The sequence below is a fragment of the Vicugna pacos genome, chromosome 13 (assembly GCF_048564905.1).
Source record: "Vicugna pacos chromosome 13, VicPac4, whole genome shotgun sequence".
In the NCBI taxonomy this organism is placed as follows: domain Eukaryota; kingdom Metazoa; phylum Chordata; class Mammalia; order Artiodactyla; family Camelidae; genus Vicugna; species Vicugna pacos.
In genome coordinates this window covers 56,366,007-56,381,577 of record NC_132999.1, presented here as the reverse complement: position 1 = coordinate 56,381,577, position 15,571 = coordinate 56,366,007, and the positions used below count along the sequence as shown (strand labels likewise).

The window sequence follows — 15,571 nt, the reverse complement described above, 5'->3', positions numbered from 1 at the left end:
TTTGACTCCATTTCTTTCTCTACCCCTTCTTCCTCCTGATACCCATCCCACTCTGTCCCCATCCCCATTATGGCTCTACTTACAGATGGACGAACAGGCCCCAGTGCTGGCTCAGTCTCCACAGCTTCGCCCCTAAATAAGGAAGAAACCTCCAGGTGGCAGAGGGGCTCAGCTCAAGGCTTGACCCTTACACCCACCTTTTCTCAGTGCCCGGGACACTCTTGGGTGGTCCATCACCCAAGCTTCATTCCCTTGAACTTCTAATCTCAGAGGGGCTCCTCATTCCCTCATATCCCCATGTAGGGATGTGGCCCTTGAAGTATAGGCTCACGGAACAAAGACTTCTGGTATTAGAGCTATTATACGGATGGAGAAATTGAGACCCAGGGGAGCTTGACCTGACCAAAGTCCTACATTATGTAAGGAGTGGTCAGGACTAGAATTCGCCTCACTTGTAATTTAGCAGAAGAGCAACCTTGTTGGGGTCAGAGAGTGGGGTAGGAGGTGCCATCAGAGGATGGCTTACCTTTCTTTGGGTGTGTTAGGTCTTGACGTGCATGGTGGAAAAGAGTGGGCTGTCTTTTCCTCCAGAATTGCTGTGGGCATTAGGGGCACTGCTTCCTGGGAACTGTCCCCATGTCCCCCTGGGCCAGGCTCTGGCAGAGCCCTCTGTGGCCTGATGGGTGAGGTGTCCACCTCCTTGGAGGGCTTGTCTCCCAGTTGCTGTCCACAGCTGTCCAAGGTGCAGCAAGGCTCTGTTGGCTGCACGATGTCTGACTCATTTGCTGCCAGGTGACCTGGGGTGGGCTGACATGCTGGACCCTGCCAAGGACAAGGACATCAAGAGGGGGTGCCCCATCCTGGCTCCCAGGAGAATCAACCAGAGACCAGTTGTCACACACTCACTCCGGTCCAACCTCTGCAAGCACGATCTTACTGAGTTCTCCCAGTACCCCTAGAAGGTAGCACAGATGCCCTCATTTTGAGGGATGAGGAAATTGAGGCCCCCAGGTGGCATAGCCTACTCAAAATCATAATCCGTGCTTCTCTGTGCAGGTAGAACGGGACCCTGGAAAAAGTGAGATGATCCACTTTTTTAAAAATATATTTTTATTGACATATAGTCAGTTTACAATGTTGTCAATTTCTGGTGTACAGCATAATACTTCAGTCATATAGGAACACACATATATTCATTTTTGTATTCTTTTTAACCATAAGTTACTACAAGGTATTGAATATAGTTCCCTGTGCTATACAGTGTAAACTTGTTTTTATATATAGTAGTTACATATTTTATATACTATTTTATATATAGTAGTTAGTATCTGCAAACCTCGAACTCCCAGTTTATCCCTTCCCACCCTCTTCCCACCCTGGTAACCATAAGTTTGTTTTCTATGTGAGTCCGTTTCTGTTTTGTATATAAGTTTGTCTTTTTTTTTAAGATTCCACATATAAGTGATATAATATGGTATTTTTCTTTCTCTTTCTGGTTTACTTCACTTAGAATGACATTCTGCAGGTCCATCCATGTTGCTGCAAATGGCATTATTTTATTCTTTTTTATGGCTGAGTAGTACTCCATTGTATAAATATACCATAAATTCTTTATCCAGTTGAGATGATCCTCTTTAAATGGGATTTCCCAGCAGATGTTTCAAAGAATAAGAGTCCTTCATGGTACTCCTACAAAGGGGATTTCTGTACTGACTGATTTCAAAAGTTGCTATAATTGCGAGAGGGTATAGCTCAGTGGTAGAGTGTGTGCTTAGCATGCACAAGGTCCTAGGTTCAATCCCCAGTACTTCCATTAAAAATAAATAAACCTAATTACCTCCCCCATCAAAACAAACAAACAAAAAAGTTGCTATAATCAAGACAGCGTGGTGTTGGAATAAGGACAGATAAATAGATGAGTGAAACAAAGTAGAGATATAGACTCATGTTGAGGTGGGAAGCCCCATAAAAAGACCAACAGGACCCCCAGGTAGGGCCACTAGTCTCCTGCCAGCACCATCTGGTTCCCTGGCCCAGTGGCTTTATCTCACTTTTTGCCTCTGAAACTGCTAACTTCTAGGAAAGTGGATCTCACTCCTGATTGGTCCATTTCCCTCACTCCTGATTGGTTATTTCTCTCCCCCTTAATTGGTCCATTTCTACAAAGCCCGTTCCTAATTAGTCAACTTTAGTTATACCTTATTTGCATATGATGTTGCAAAGTGTAAACAGGCAGCCTATAAAAGCCTGTGTAAACCTACAGACAGGGTCCAGAGCTTGGAGTGTTAAGTCCTCTGGGCCTGCTGGCGTAATAAATCTGAGTTTTTCAACTCTCTGAGTGCTGCTTGATTTCTCACCCAGATCCAGGTTGCTGTAACACTGAGCTGTAACACGTTTTTCTGCAACATTTCATGTGATAAATTGATTTTCGACAAAGGTGCAAATTCAGCAGGGAAAGTATAGTGTTCAACAAATGGTGCTGGGATGACTGGGCCGCCATATGCAAAAAACGAAGCTTGATCCAACACTTACACTATGTACAAGAATTAACTCAAGGTGAATCATAAATGTAAATATAAAACCTAAAACAATAAAACTTCTTAAAGATAACATAGGAGAAAATCCTATGTGACTTTGAGATACGTAAAGATTTTTAAGACAGGTTGGGAGTATATCCTGGTTGGCAAAGTGCATGCTTGGCATGCATGAGGTACTTGGTTCAATCCCCAGTACTTCCATTTAAAGAGAAAAGAAAAGGAAGATTTCTAAGAAATAATACCAAAAGCACAGACATAAATAAAAAATGGATAAATTAGGCTTCATCAAAATTGAGAATTTCTGTTCTTTGAAAGCCAATGTTAAGAGAATGGAAAAGACAGCTCACAGCCTAGGAGAACACATTTGCAAATTACATATATGATATAGGACTTGTATTCAGAATACATAAGAACCCTCAAAGCTCAATAATAAGAAAACAACCCAATTTAGAAAAAAAAAGGCAGAAAGTGAAAAGACAACCTATAGAAGTGGAAGAAAAAAATCCATAAATCATAAATCTGATAGTCTAGTATCCAGAATATATAAAGAACTCTTGGAACTCAACAATAAACTGACTAGTTCAATTCAAATAACAGGCAAACTATTTGAATAGACATTTCTCCAAAGATATACAAATGGCCTATACTTGATATGCTTGATATGATTAGTCATTAGAAAAATGAAAATAAAGACCACAATGAGATTCCACTATACACCTATGAGAATGCTTAGAATTAAAAACTGGCCATTGTTTTGGGGAGGATGTGGAACAACTGGAATTCTCATACATTGCTGATGGGGATGTAAAATGACAGAGCCACTTCAGAGAAATGTTTGGCAGTTTCTTAATAAGTTAAATATTACAAATACCATATGGTCCATTCTACCCCTAGCCATTTATTTGCCCAAGAGAAATGAAACCACGTGTATATATGGACATGAATGTTTCTGTAAATCTTATTTGTGATAGTCAAAAAGTTTTTGAAAGGAACCAAATATCCATCAATAGATAAAAGAATGAAGAAATTGTGACATATTCATACAATGGAATATTACTTAGCAATAAAAACAACAAAGTATTGATCCACACAATAGCATGGTTGAATCTCAAAATAGTCATGCTGAGTGAAAGAAGCCAAACAAAAAGGAATGGCTACTGAATGCTTCCATTTATGGAAAATTCTAGGAAATACATCTAATGCGACAGAACACACATCTGTGGTTGCCTGGGGATGGGGGCAGGTTGGAGGAGTTGTGACAAAGGGGTGTCAGGAAACTGTGGGGGGCGGGTGACAGATGTGTTTGTTTTCTTGATTGGGGTGATGGTTTCATGAGTGTACACCTATGTCCAAAGCATCGAATTGTACACTTGAAGTATGTGCAAGTGTATGTCAATGATACCTCACTGAAGCTGTTAAAAAATGCTAAATCTTAAAATAAAAATAAATTAAAAGATTTAAGTTTGGAAAAGGCACCATACTCTAACCATCTCCTGCAAGGTCCCACAAAGAAGCAGTGAAGAAACAGCTGTTAGAATATCCTAGCATTAAAAAAAATCGCTTGAGCTTTGTTAAACCCAGCATGTCCCAATTTTAATTTTACGCAGAACCCCCTATCTCCTCCCTGCCTCCAACATTTCCCTGCTCCTTCACCTCCCCTGTGGGTCATCATTCCATACCTTCCCGCCAAGGTCTCCGCGGACATTACCTGGCAGTTCTCGGAGGCCTGATCTTCCACAGTCCCTGGGTTCTGCTGGCTCCCCTGTTGGTCCTCGGACTCCTTCCCTGCGCTGGGCTGCTGCAGCCCTTCGTGCGCTGCAGGGACCCTGGAAGGCAGCACCCCCAGCTCACTCCCTGGCGTGGCCTGATCCTGGCCTGCTTGCAGGGACATGGGCACCTCCTGGGCGGCCCAAGATGACTCCTTCATCCTGGGGAGAACAGACAAACGGACACCTCAGTCTCCAGCCTGGGGCAGAGTTTTATATTCATATACTTCTCTGGAGTTCCCAGAGCACCTGCACTGGGCTAGGCACACCATAGGTGCATACTTAATGTGTAGGAGAAAGAATAAAAGGCTAACGTGAATTCCCCCAATCACAGACACTTTGATGTCAAGGTGTAGGAGAGTTAGGATATAATATTTTTATGATTACTCATTGCTTTTTCAAAAAAAAGAAAAATCTGGGAGAATGGGGAGATAAGAGAGGTCAGGAGACTTGAGACTCAGGTCATTAAGCTAAAGTTGACAGCTCTTGATTTGAATCTGTGTCTATCCAATCTCACTTTAATATTCTGGAGTATATCCTCCAGGTTTCTGCCTAAGGATATACATACATATTTTTAATGGGGATTAATTTAAAAGCCATCTTCAAATAATTGCATATTTTACATGTTTTTACTACAGATACACTTTTGCAATGCTTTTCAATTAACATTATAACCTAAAATTTTCCCATGCCAAAAATCTTTCATAAACATGCTTTTTAAGGAAAGCATAAAATTCTATATTTTGTAGATAATCATAATTTACTTAACCATTCCCCTACTGTGGGCATTTAGCGCACACTGGCATTTCTAATATTTTAGCGTTTAAAATAATGTGACAGTGAAAATGTTTGTGCATAAAACTTTGCCTGAATCTGGAGTTATTTTCTTAGGACATATTTCTAGAAATAGATGGGGGTAAAGACAGTCTTAAGGCAGTTTAAACAAATGCCAAGCAAATCCGTTGAAATGGTTTATATTTCTGCCAGCACAGGGTGCAGTACCTGTCTCAGGGGTGCTCAAACCTGGCTTTGATTGATTCCCCTAACTTTTCATGTAGAAGAGATTATCTCAAGGTTTTGTGTTATAATCAAATTTCAATAATACTTTGATCAGTCTCCCAAATCTTCCACATTGCCTCTTATGGCTCTCTCTCTCGATTTTTCTCTTTTTAAAAAGAATACGTTCTCACTGTAGACAAGTTTAAATATATATACAATATTTAAAAAATAACAATAAAAACACACAAATGTGTGTCTCCATGTCTTTCAGCCCCTCTCTTGTTCATTCTTCTATGAATTTGGTGAATGCATATTTACTGAGCATCTACTATGTGCCAGGCAGAGTCCCAGGCATGAGGGATTTGAGATTGAACAAGTACATCCATGCCCCTTGAACAAGACATGTAACAGAAGCTTGTGGTATAGTAGGGGAACACAGACAAAAACTCAACACAAATAATTATTTAGTGTGATTTGTGGTATGAAAGAAGTTCGGGGCTGTGACTGGGTGGATCCACCTTAGTCTGGGAGTTCTTTCTCCTCTCTCCCCCTACCAGGTGAGTCACAAGTGTTTTTCTCCAGCTCACCTTGGTCCTGCCGGATGCCTCTGCTCCTGGGTGCTGAGCTCCGGAGATCCCTCCTCTGATGCTTCTCTGTGTGTGGATCCATTCTCTGGCCCTCCTGGAGCTGATGAGGGCTGCTTCCCACTCCCCATTCCTTCAGTATCTGGAAACACAACCTAGAACAAAGATGCCCATGGCACTGGCTCAAGGATTGGCCTGTTCTGCAAGGATCCTCCCATTCCCTGGGCATCATCCTGGCCTCAGGGACAAGGAATTCCTGTGCCTAACTGGGGAAGGCATTGGAAAGAGGCTGTCGGTCAGCACCGATGGCTCTAGCATGAACCTAGGGTCCAGAGTAGAGCACCCTGGGGAACTTCAATACCCTCGCAAGTCCTAGAGAGGCTTCCATGATTTCCACTACTTCAGAACTCAGGCCCTGGAATGGGTTTTGCTTCCTATCTTGGTCTATCGCTTCCCTGCTGGGCGACCTTGAGCCAATGACTTAGAGTCAGTTCCAAGCTTCACCTGAGTCAGCAAACTCCAGGCAACCTGGTTTGATCAATTGATAATAATTGTTACAAGATGCTGCTGCAAGCCAACACTCAGGGCATCTACCACAGAGCAGGGCCAGTGCCAGGTGCCCCTGGGGATTTTACCCACACATGAGCCCTTGAGGCTCAAAGGGCTGCAGTGACATGTGACATGCCCCAGGCCGTACAGCTGGTTAAGTGGTGGCACTGAGACCTCATGGCCATGCTCATCAAAAAAATAAATGGGCAAGTAAAAGAAGTCCTGAATGTTTGCCCCAGCCTCTTTCCAAATGCCCCTCTTCAGCCCTCTTCTTGGGTCCAGGAGAAGCCATGATTTATAACAGAGGCTTCAGAGAGGGGGCGATAATCAACCCAGGGGAATGTCAACTTTTTTTATGGTGACATTTTTAGCTCTGGGAAAAGTAGATGAGAAGGAGGGTCTTCCCTGGGCTCTTCAGTTCGTGCCACATGGCACTTAAAATGTTTTTGATGGGAAGAGGCTGAGTAGAGTGATGAGAGCTTAGGTTGCAGTCTGGGGGGTGGGGTCAGGAATGGAAGCTTTGAGCAGTTGTCAGGGGAATAAAGATTAAAGTAGGGGAGGCTGAAGGCCACAGAAGGCACCTAGTAGAGTAAGCAGGCAATTCTTCTTTTGCTCACCCAGCCAGCATCTCTTTTGGTAACAGAAGCCAACATTCATTTATGGGAACTTTCCTGTCTCTATTTGGCCCATGGGGCTCAGCGGAGCCAGCTGAGTGCCACTTCTGGCTTCACATTATATCAAGAGATCCAGGCCACTCTGCCCTGCCATGGTGAATGGTTCAGGGTTAAACATGTGACTATAATCTGGGCCAAAGACAGTTATACCAAAGACTTTCTTCAACTATTGCAAAGAGGGTCTCCTGTTGGGAAGGCTAAGCCTGATGTTGTAAGATGGGAACATGTAAGCCTGGAGTGACCAGAGCAATTCTTGCCATTTTTCAGGAAGAGTCTGCCTGGGGATGGCACAGAGGAAGGCAGAGCCAAGAGACACTCATTTAGCACCTTGATCCAGCCATACCTGAAGTCTACATGTAGATTTGTCAGCTACCCAGGCTATTTCTCATTCCTGCCTAATCCAGTTTGAACTGGGTTTTGTGTCACTTGTAACTGAGGCTTAATAAAAGCAGATGGGGAGGAAACCTGGGCAGGGAAAGGGAAAGGTGCCTGCTGGGAGTGGAGGGATCAGAACATGAGGGCCAGGTTCTTACCTTGCTGACTCCTGATATGATGGGTTCAACACTAGCCCTCTTGCTGGCAGTCCTCAGGCCAAGACTTGGCTGGGCCCTGGGAGACTTCATCCTACCCTCCTTATACATCTGGGCATTTGTGTTGTCCGTTGTGCCAGGGCCAACAAGGGTACCAAGTGAGGGGCATCAAATGCTGTTTTCCCAGAGGAGAAATCCAATCAAAGTTTCACCAAGCCCATTATCTAACTGCCTCTTCAGCCGACCATGTGGAGCCTGGCTCAAAGGAGGAGGTGGGGCCAGGCCTGGTACCTGTGGGGCACGTAGGAAAACCAAGAGCTTGCCACATAGTTTTCCTCATTCTCACAATGATTCTGAGGAAAAGGGGGCTCTGGGGAGAAAGTGAGTTGCCCAAGATTCAACACCAAATAGGTTACAGGGGTGGGGGCAGTTAATAGCTCAGTGGTAGAATGAATGCCTAGTATGCATGAGGTCCTGGGTTCAATCCCAGTACCTCCATTAAAAATAAATAAACCTAATTACCTGCCCCTCCCAAACCAAACAAGTGAAAAAAAATCTGAACAGGTTACAAAGCAAGAACTGAACCACAGCCTGTTGGATCCCCCCAAAACAAAAAATGTTTCCAACAGCAGCATTTCCTAACAGACGTTTTTGGGAATCGTGGTCCCATGAGGTATACCACATTAAAAGGATTCTGATGTCAAACATGTCTGGAAAGTGCTAGCTCAAGTGGTAGAGTGTATGCTTAGCAGGCATGAGGTCCTGGGTTCAATTCCTGGTACCTCCTCTAAAAATAAATAAATAGACATACCTCTCTGCCAAAAGTAAATAAAATAAAGTGGTCTCTTTCCTGCAGGATCTCTCAGAGCCTTTAATATCATAACGTGCTTTTTAAAAAGTTAATTTATTTGAGAGATGGTAATTTATTTATGTTTAGAGGAGGTATTGGGAATTGGCCCCAGGACCTTGTGCATGCTAAGCATGCACCCTACCTCTTAAACTATACCTTTTCCCCACTGTAACATGCATTTTAAAGAGAACCCAAGAGTGTCATGGTTGCTGCTGCTATAGATGGAAACTCCATTCTTTTGGGGGCTAAAGAATAGGAGTGGGGAACATCTGTCTTGACGGCCCTGAAGTCTCCAACGGCAATGGGTAGTTTGCCAAAGCACCCCTATCCTGCCCTGGACACCTCCCTTTCTAAAGCCTTTCTTAGTGTTTCTCCTTCTGCCTCTCCCAGCCAGCCTCCTATTTTACTGTACTGCCATCCCCTACACACTGTTTTTTTTTTTCTCATCTGCATTGCTTTTATTTCATATTCCATTAATTTTCAGTTTATATTTTATTGAAGTATAGTTGTACAATATTGTATGTTACAGGGGTACAATCTAGTAACGCACAATTTTTAAAGATTATACTCACTTATAGTTATTATGAAACATTGGCTACTTTCCCTACATTGTACAACATATCCTTGCAGCTTATTTTTTACATAATGCTTTATACCTTTTACTCCCCTGCCCCTACATTTCTCCTCCCCCTTCCCTCTACCCATTGGTAACCACTAGTGTGTTCTCTATATCTGTGAGAATACTTCTTTTTTCCCCCCTTATTTAAAAAAAAATTTACTGAAGTATAGCTGGTTTACAGTGTGTTAATTTCTGGCATACAGCATAGTGATTCAGTTATACATATATATATATATATATATATATATATATATATATATATATATATATATATATACACATATTCCTTTTCATATTCTTTTTCATTATAGGCTATTACAAAGTATTGAATATAGTGCCCTGTGCTCTACAGTAGAATCTGGGCAGACTCCTCGATCCCAATCCCACAGACTGCCCCCCTCCAACCTCTGTGCCCGCTCCCTACTTCTCTGTCTCTTCAACACCCCCCACCTCATCCTTCAAGCTCCCACCTCTTCTTCAAGCTTCCAACCACCTCAGCCCTCTCTCCAGCCTCTGAATTCCTTTGAGGCAACACCAACATTTCTACAGGGACTCCACGGACCTCTTTTCATTGTTAATTAGTTCCTAGGATTAAATCCTATCCCGCAGTGAGACCACAGGACCTTGAGGGACTTGATGGTGCTTCTTTCACTCTAAATCATGACAGACCAGCCAACATCCACAGGGGAACCTTCTATTTGCTGGGCATGTTTGCAAAACGATATTCTAACCTTCCTGTCCTTGAGGTCAGTGGGTTCCGCCCTGTTTTAAAGATATGGAAACTGAGGCTCAGAGTGGGCCAATGTCTTGTCCAATACCACACAGCAAGTCGGCAGAGGCACTGCCTTCAAACCCAGGCCTGGTTGACTCCCAAGACTGGTTATCTCAACATATTATGCTGTTTCCAAAGAAGCTTGTCACTCATTCATTTACCCATGCAATCAACAATTGCTCGTGACGCTGCGGGGCACCATGTTAGGCCTGGGGTGACACTGGGTGCCCTGATGGCTCTTGCGGTTTACCAGGGGCATAGGGCACATACCCCTAACAGCTGCTGACCCCGATCCCCTCTCCCTTGTCCTTTCCTCCAACCTTGCCTACCCTGCCGTCCTACCCTCCAGGCCTGCACCCCTGCACTGCAAATAAGACCTCTGCTCCCCACTCCGGCTGCAGCTCCATCTTCCCGAAGGACTCAAGCTCTCACTTGGCACAGAGAAGCCAGTGCTGTGACCAAGCCCCTCTCTCTTCCCGTGGAGTTGCTCCCTTCTCCCTGCTTCTTTGCCTTTAGGGCTCCCTAAGCATTCCCCTCTCCTCTGAGCCTTTCTGCCCCAGGGGTAGATGACCCATCTGCCAGAAACCTCTCCCGCCCTTCAAACACACCCCTCATTGTCCCCTGCCTCCACCTCAGCAAGCGCTCTCTCAGCCTCAGAATTCTCAGGCCCCAGTGTTCCACAAGCTGAGGGGGCCAGAGGCTCCAGAGGGGATCTGGCCCCTTCTCTGTCCCCACCTGGAGCTTACAACCTCTGTGAGAGTCTGGACAAGAAGGGGAAGACCCCAACCCCAGCAGCAGAAGGGCATGGAATCTGAGGACAGAAGTGGGGGTGGGGTGGGCGGCAAATAAAGGCTATATCCTCCTTTCAAAGCACTTTCTTGCTCAAAGCTTCACTGAGATTTAACTCATGTATCACACAACTCATCCACTTAAAGTGGACAAGTCAGTGGCTTTTACTTATTTATTTATTTAATGCACATACTGAAGACTGCACCCAGGACCTCCTGCATGCTAAGCACGCACCACTCTACCACTGAGCTATACCCACCTCCCTCAATGGCTTTTAATATATTTCAAGAATTATGCAATCCTCACTCCAATTTTAGAACATTTTCATCACCCCAGAAAGAAACCCCACACCCCTTAGCCATCACCTCAATCCTCCCACCCCACCCCCAGCCCTAGGCAACCACTAATCTACTTTCTGTCTCTATAAATTTGCCTATTCTGGACATTTCATTTAAATGGAATCATACAGTATGTGTTCCTTGGTGACTGGCTTCTTTCACTTAGCAAATGTTTTCAAGGTTCATCCGTGTTGTAGCTTGAATTACCCCTTCATTCCTTTTTATAGCCAATATACTAGGTTTTGTATTTCCATTCATCAGTTGATAGACACTTGAGTTGTTTCCACTTCTTGGCTGTTATGAATAACTCTGCCATGAACATTTGTGTACAAATTCTTGTATGTGGGTATGTTTTCATTTCTCTTGGGTGTGTACCGAGGAGTGGAATTGCTGGGTCATGTGGTAACTCTTTGTTTAGCCCCTTGAGTGACTGCCATACCGTTTTCCTAAGTGGCAGCATCGTTTTTACATTCCCACCAGCAGTAGCCTGGCGCAGGGGAAACGGAAGGGCCTTTCAATACTTACTACAGCAACGTATGAGGGTTCTAATTTTCTACCTCCTCACCAACACTTATTATCTGTTTTTTTTTTTTAAATTCTGGCTATGGTAGCAGGTGTAAGTATAAAGTGGTATCTCCTTGTGGTTTTGATTTGCATTTCTCTGATGGCTAGTGACGATGGGCAGCTCTTCATGTGCTTATTGGCTATTTGTGTATTTTCTTTGGAAATAAATGTCTATTCAGGTTCATTGTCCATTTATAAACTGGGTTATTTATCTTTTTATTGTTCAATGGTAAGAACTCTATATATTCTAGATGCAAGTTCCTTGTCAGATAAGTAATTTGCAAATTTTTGCTCAAATTATATAAATTGTACTTTCACTGTTTTTGTCCTTCGAAGCACAAAAGTTTTTTAATTTTGTTAACGTCCCAATTATCTATGTTTTCTTTTATTGCTTGGGCTTTTAGTGTCATATCTAAGAATCTGTTAGATTCATCTTATTATGCCATAAATCCAAGGTCATAAAGATTTATGTCTGTGTTTTCTTCTAAGAGATGTATAGTCTGAGCTCATACATTTAGGTCTATGATCCATCTTGAATTACATTTTGTATATGATGTGAGATAGGGGTCCAGCATCATTCTTTTGCACGTGGAACGTAAATGTCTCATCCTAGTGCCATTTGTTGAAAATTCTTTCTCATTTCTATCCTTTCTCAACTGAGTTGTCTTGGCACACTCATGGAAAGTCAACTGGCTGTAAATGTGAAGGTTTATCTCTGGATTCTCAATTCTATTCCACTGATCTATCATCTATCCTTATACCAGTATTATACTGTCTTGATTACTGTAGCTTTGCAGTAAATATTGAATAGCGAAGTGTGAGTCCACCAATTTCGTTCTTTTTCAAGATTGTTTTGTTATCTAGTGTCCTTTTATAAGTGGTTTCCCCATGTGAGAAATGGGGGAACTTCTCGTAGAAATGTCTATGATGGCAGGAAAATATAGCAGGGAAAGATGATAAGTGATCTATCATATACACTTCTGGAAGCCACCGAGGAAAGCTGCTCACATCAAACCCCCACCTTGGCCCTGGACCTACCAGAATGCAGCTCGATGAATCACGGCGAGATTTGCATCCCTGTCACCTCCTCACATATGAGACATGGGCTCTGTCTGAGCCTACACTCTGCCTGTTGGGTTGAATGGAATTCGTTGGGTAAATAATGTAGTTAACCTGGAAATAGCCAGTCGGCCCAGTTATTCTCAGCAGCAAAGGTTTAGAAATGCATTTCAGGCAGGTCGTGCCCTGTGGTTGGGGTTTGGAAATAAGACTGACCTCTCGCAGCTAGAGCGCAGTGTAGTTTTCCCTGGGCTGGTCACTGTTTCAGTGGCTCGATTACATAGTAAGGATAACAATCCTTGCCTCGCCTACCTCACAGGGATTATTGTGTCAAGGTAACCTCTTTCAGAGAGCCTTCCCTGACTGCCCCCAGACTTGGCTCTCACACGCTCCTGGGAGTTTCCAACATCATAGCCCTTTTCCATATGCATTGTAAATTAAATGACTTTTTCTTTCTGTCTCCTCCAGTCTGTTGGCTCCATGAAAGCAGGAGTTGAGTGGGCCTCATCTCTGTGGCCCCAGCACCCAGCACCTGCTCTATAGCAGGTGCTCAATGTCCATCTATCAAGAACCAGAAGTGCTCTGAACACGTTGTAAGATCTGGCTGCTCTCCATCCCCCCACCCACACCCTCACCCCCCATATGGAGCGAGAATTCCCTTCCAGGTTCATGAAAGGAAGGTGTCCTACCAGCAGCAGCCACAGGGGGAGGCCCAAAACAGTCACCACAGGCCAACCTCTTGCTGCTTGGCTTCCAGAGAGGAAGTGGTAGAATTCCGTGCTGATGGTGGACGGTGTCCCAAAGTTTAGCTCTTAAGAGCTGGTCCTAGATGCTCTCCCAGCTGGAAGTTTCCCCAACTAAGTGGGTCCAGGTGCTTTATTCCTGGGATACCCTACTTCCCCCTGTTGTTCAGCACATACTGATGCAAAGAGTCAGAGTGTGAAAGAGAAAACATGGTGGCCCATCCCCAAATTGCCTCTTGGCTTTGAGATGAAGCCAATGGAACACGCACACACACACAAACACTCATTTACTAATTTACTCACTGAGCACTTACTCTGTGCCAGGCCCTGTGCTGCTGAATATAGGGGTCCACAGGTGGCAGGGACAGGGTCCCACATTCAAGAAGCTTGTAGTCCAGTGGGAGAGCAGACATGTAAACAGAATGATGAGAAGTAAGGGTAAAAGATTGTCACTGTGGGCATGTGCCCTCCCTTCCCATCTCAGTATCTCTCTGCTCCAGCTTCTAAGGGGAGCTCTGTCTTTGCCACTGCAGGACTTTAGGAAAACGAGACAGGACCAAAGAACTAGGAGGAAGAAATCTCATTTTCTGAGTCACTTCTCAGTTTCTTCATTGTTGTGCAGAATCAGGGTAATGAGCAAAGTTGAAATTAGCGGTTAAATCGATTCACATAAAGAAAAGTTAACTTCATACCCACCAAGATGGCTATTATCGAAGGAAACGGAAATTAAGAATTGGCAAAGATGTGGAAAAATTGGAACCCTTTCTCCAATTTTTGCTGGTGGAAACGTACAATGCAGCTGCTATGGAAAACAGTTCAGTAGTTCCTCAAAAAGCAACACATAGAATTCCCATATGGGCCAGCAGGTCCACCTCTGGATATATACTCAAGAGAATTGAAAACAAGGGCTTGAACTGGAATTTATACACCAGTGTCCACAGCAATGTGATTCACAATAGCTGAAAGGTGGAAACAGCCCAAATGTCCATCAGCGGATGAATGAATAAACAACATGTGGTGTGTCCATCGTTGACCTGACATAAATAGACTGCCAGAATTTCTCCAGCAAAGATGGGTTTACTTGAAATCAGCAGAGAATTGTATCTCAAGAACTGCAACCATGCCAGCCATGTGCAAGTTCCCTCAGGGCAGGGGAAGCAGAACTCTTTGACAGTGGGGAAAAGGCAGTTGAGAGGGCTACAGTAAACAAGGGGTCCATGGCTTTTCATTGCTTGAGGCCTTGCCAGGAAAGAAGGGGAGTCGTTCTTTTTCCTGTTTGGCTCTGCTATGGTCCCAGGATGTGACAACTCCCAATTCTGGTCTCCTGACTATTTAATTGAGGTTTCAGTTTGTTAATTTTTTTTACACCATATAATAGGATATCATTCAGCCATCAGAAGGAATGAAATTCTGATACAGGCTATGGCATGGATAAACCTTGAAAACATTATACTAAGTGAAATTAGCAGACACAAAGACAATACCTATACGATTCCACTTAGATGAGGTACCCAGAATAGGCAAATTCATATACAGAAAGTAGAACAGAGGTTATGAGGGGCTGGAGGTAGTGGGAAATGGGGTGTTATTGCTTAATGGGTATAGAGTTTCTGTCTGGGATGATGAAAATTTCTGAAAATAGATAGTGGTGATAGTTATACAACATTGTGAATGTATTTAATTTCAGTAATTGTACACTTCAAATGGTTAAAATGGTAAAGTTTATGTTATGTATGTTTTACCATAATAAAAAATTTTTTAATTTAAGAGGGTAGATCAACACTATAATAAAGAGCTTATACAGTGAGTGAAAAGAGAGAGAGAAGAAGGAGAAGAGGAGGTGGAGAAAGTTTGGGAGAAACTGGCGAATCAGAGATTTGGGTTCAGCGGTGCCCTATATAGGACCTGCCATATTGTAAGCACTTAATCAAATATTTGTGTAATGAATGAGAGAATGTTGCAGAAAGATTGGCCCCCGTCCCTTATAAGCCAAATAACACAGAGACAGGGTCTTAGAGTGCAGAATAAAAGAGGCAGCTTTATTGCTTTGCCAGGCAAAGGGGACTCACAGCAGGCTAGTGCCTTCAAAACTGTAAACCCGTCTTAGGATTGGGGCTTAGTGATTATACAGTGAACAAATTGGGGTGTAAAAGGTGATATTAATCATCAAGAGTCTCTGGTGAAGCTTCCTCCTAAAT

The 15,571-nt window shown here is 43.5% G+C and overlaps 1 protein-coding gene across 8 annotated transcripts in view; it reads right to left on the bottom strand.

Moving 5' to 3' along the window:
- The window catches only part of SPATA21 (spermatogenesis associated 21), a 47,539-nt gene extending 34,651 nt beyond the window's left edge, over nt 1-12,888 (bottom strand). For 3 of the 8 annotated variants that reach the window (XR_012079478.1, XM_072975298.1, XM_072975304.1), the window contains exons 1-6: nt 12,610-12,871; nt 7,643-7,930; nt 5,890-6,041; nt 4,246-4,465; nt 527-822; nt 84-132 (exon numbers count right to left, since the gene is read on the bottom strand). Coding sequence is in view for 7 of the 8 variants with exons in the window: in XM_072975298.1 (XP_072831399.1) it covers nt 84-132; nt 527-822; nt 4,246-4,465; nt 5,890-6,041; nt 7,643-7,750 (825 nt within the window). In the remaining variant the exon portion in view is untranslated. Of the gene's footprint in view, nt 1-83; nt 133-526; nt 823-4,245; nt 4,466-5,889; nt 6,042-7,642; nt 7,931-10,209; nt 10,271-10,312; nt 10,443-12,609 lie in introns of those variants that run through there. The other 5 variants (XM_072975299.1, XM_072975300.1, XM_072975301.1 and 2 more) reach the window with 5 other exon arrangements.
- Between the last annotated feature and the right edge of the window lie 2,683 nt (nt 12,889-15,571).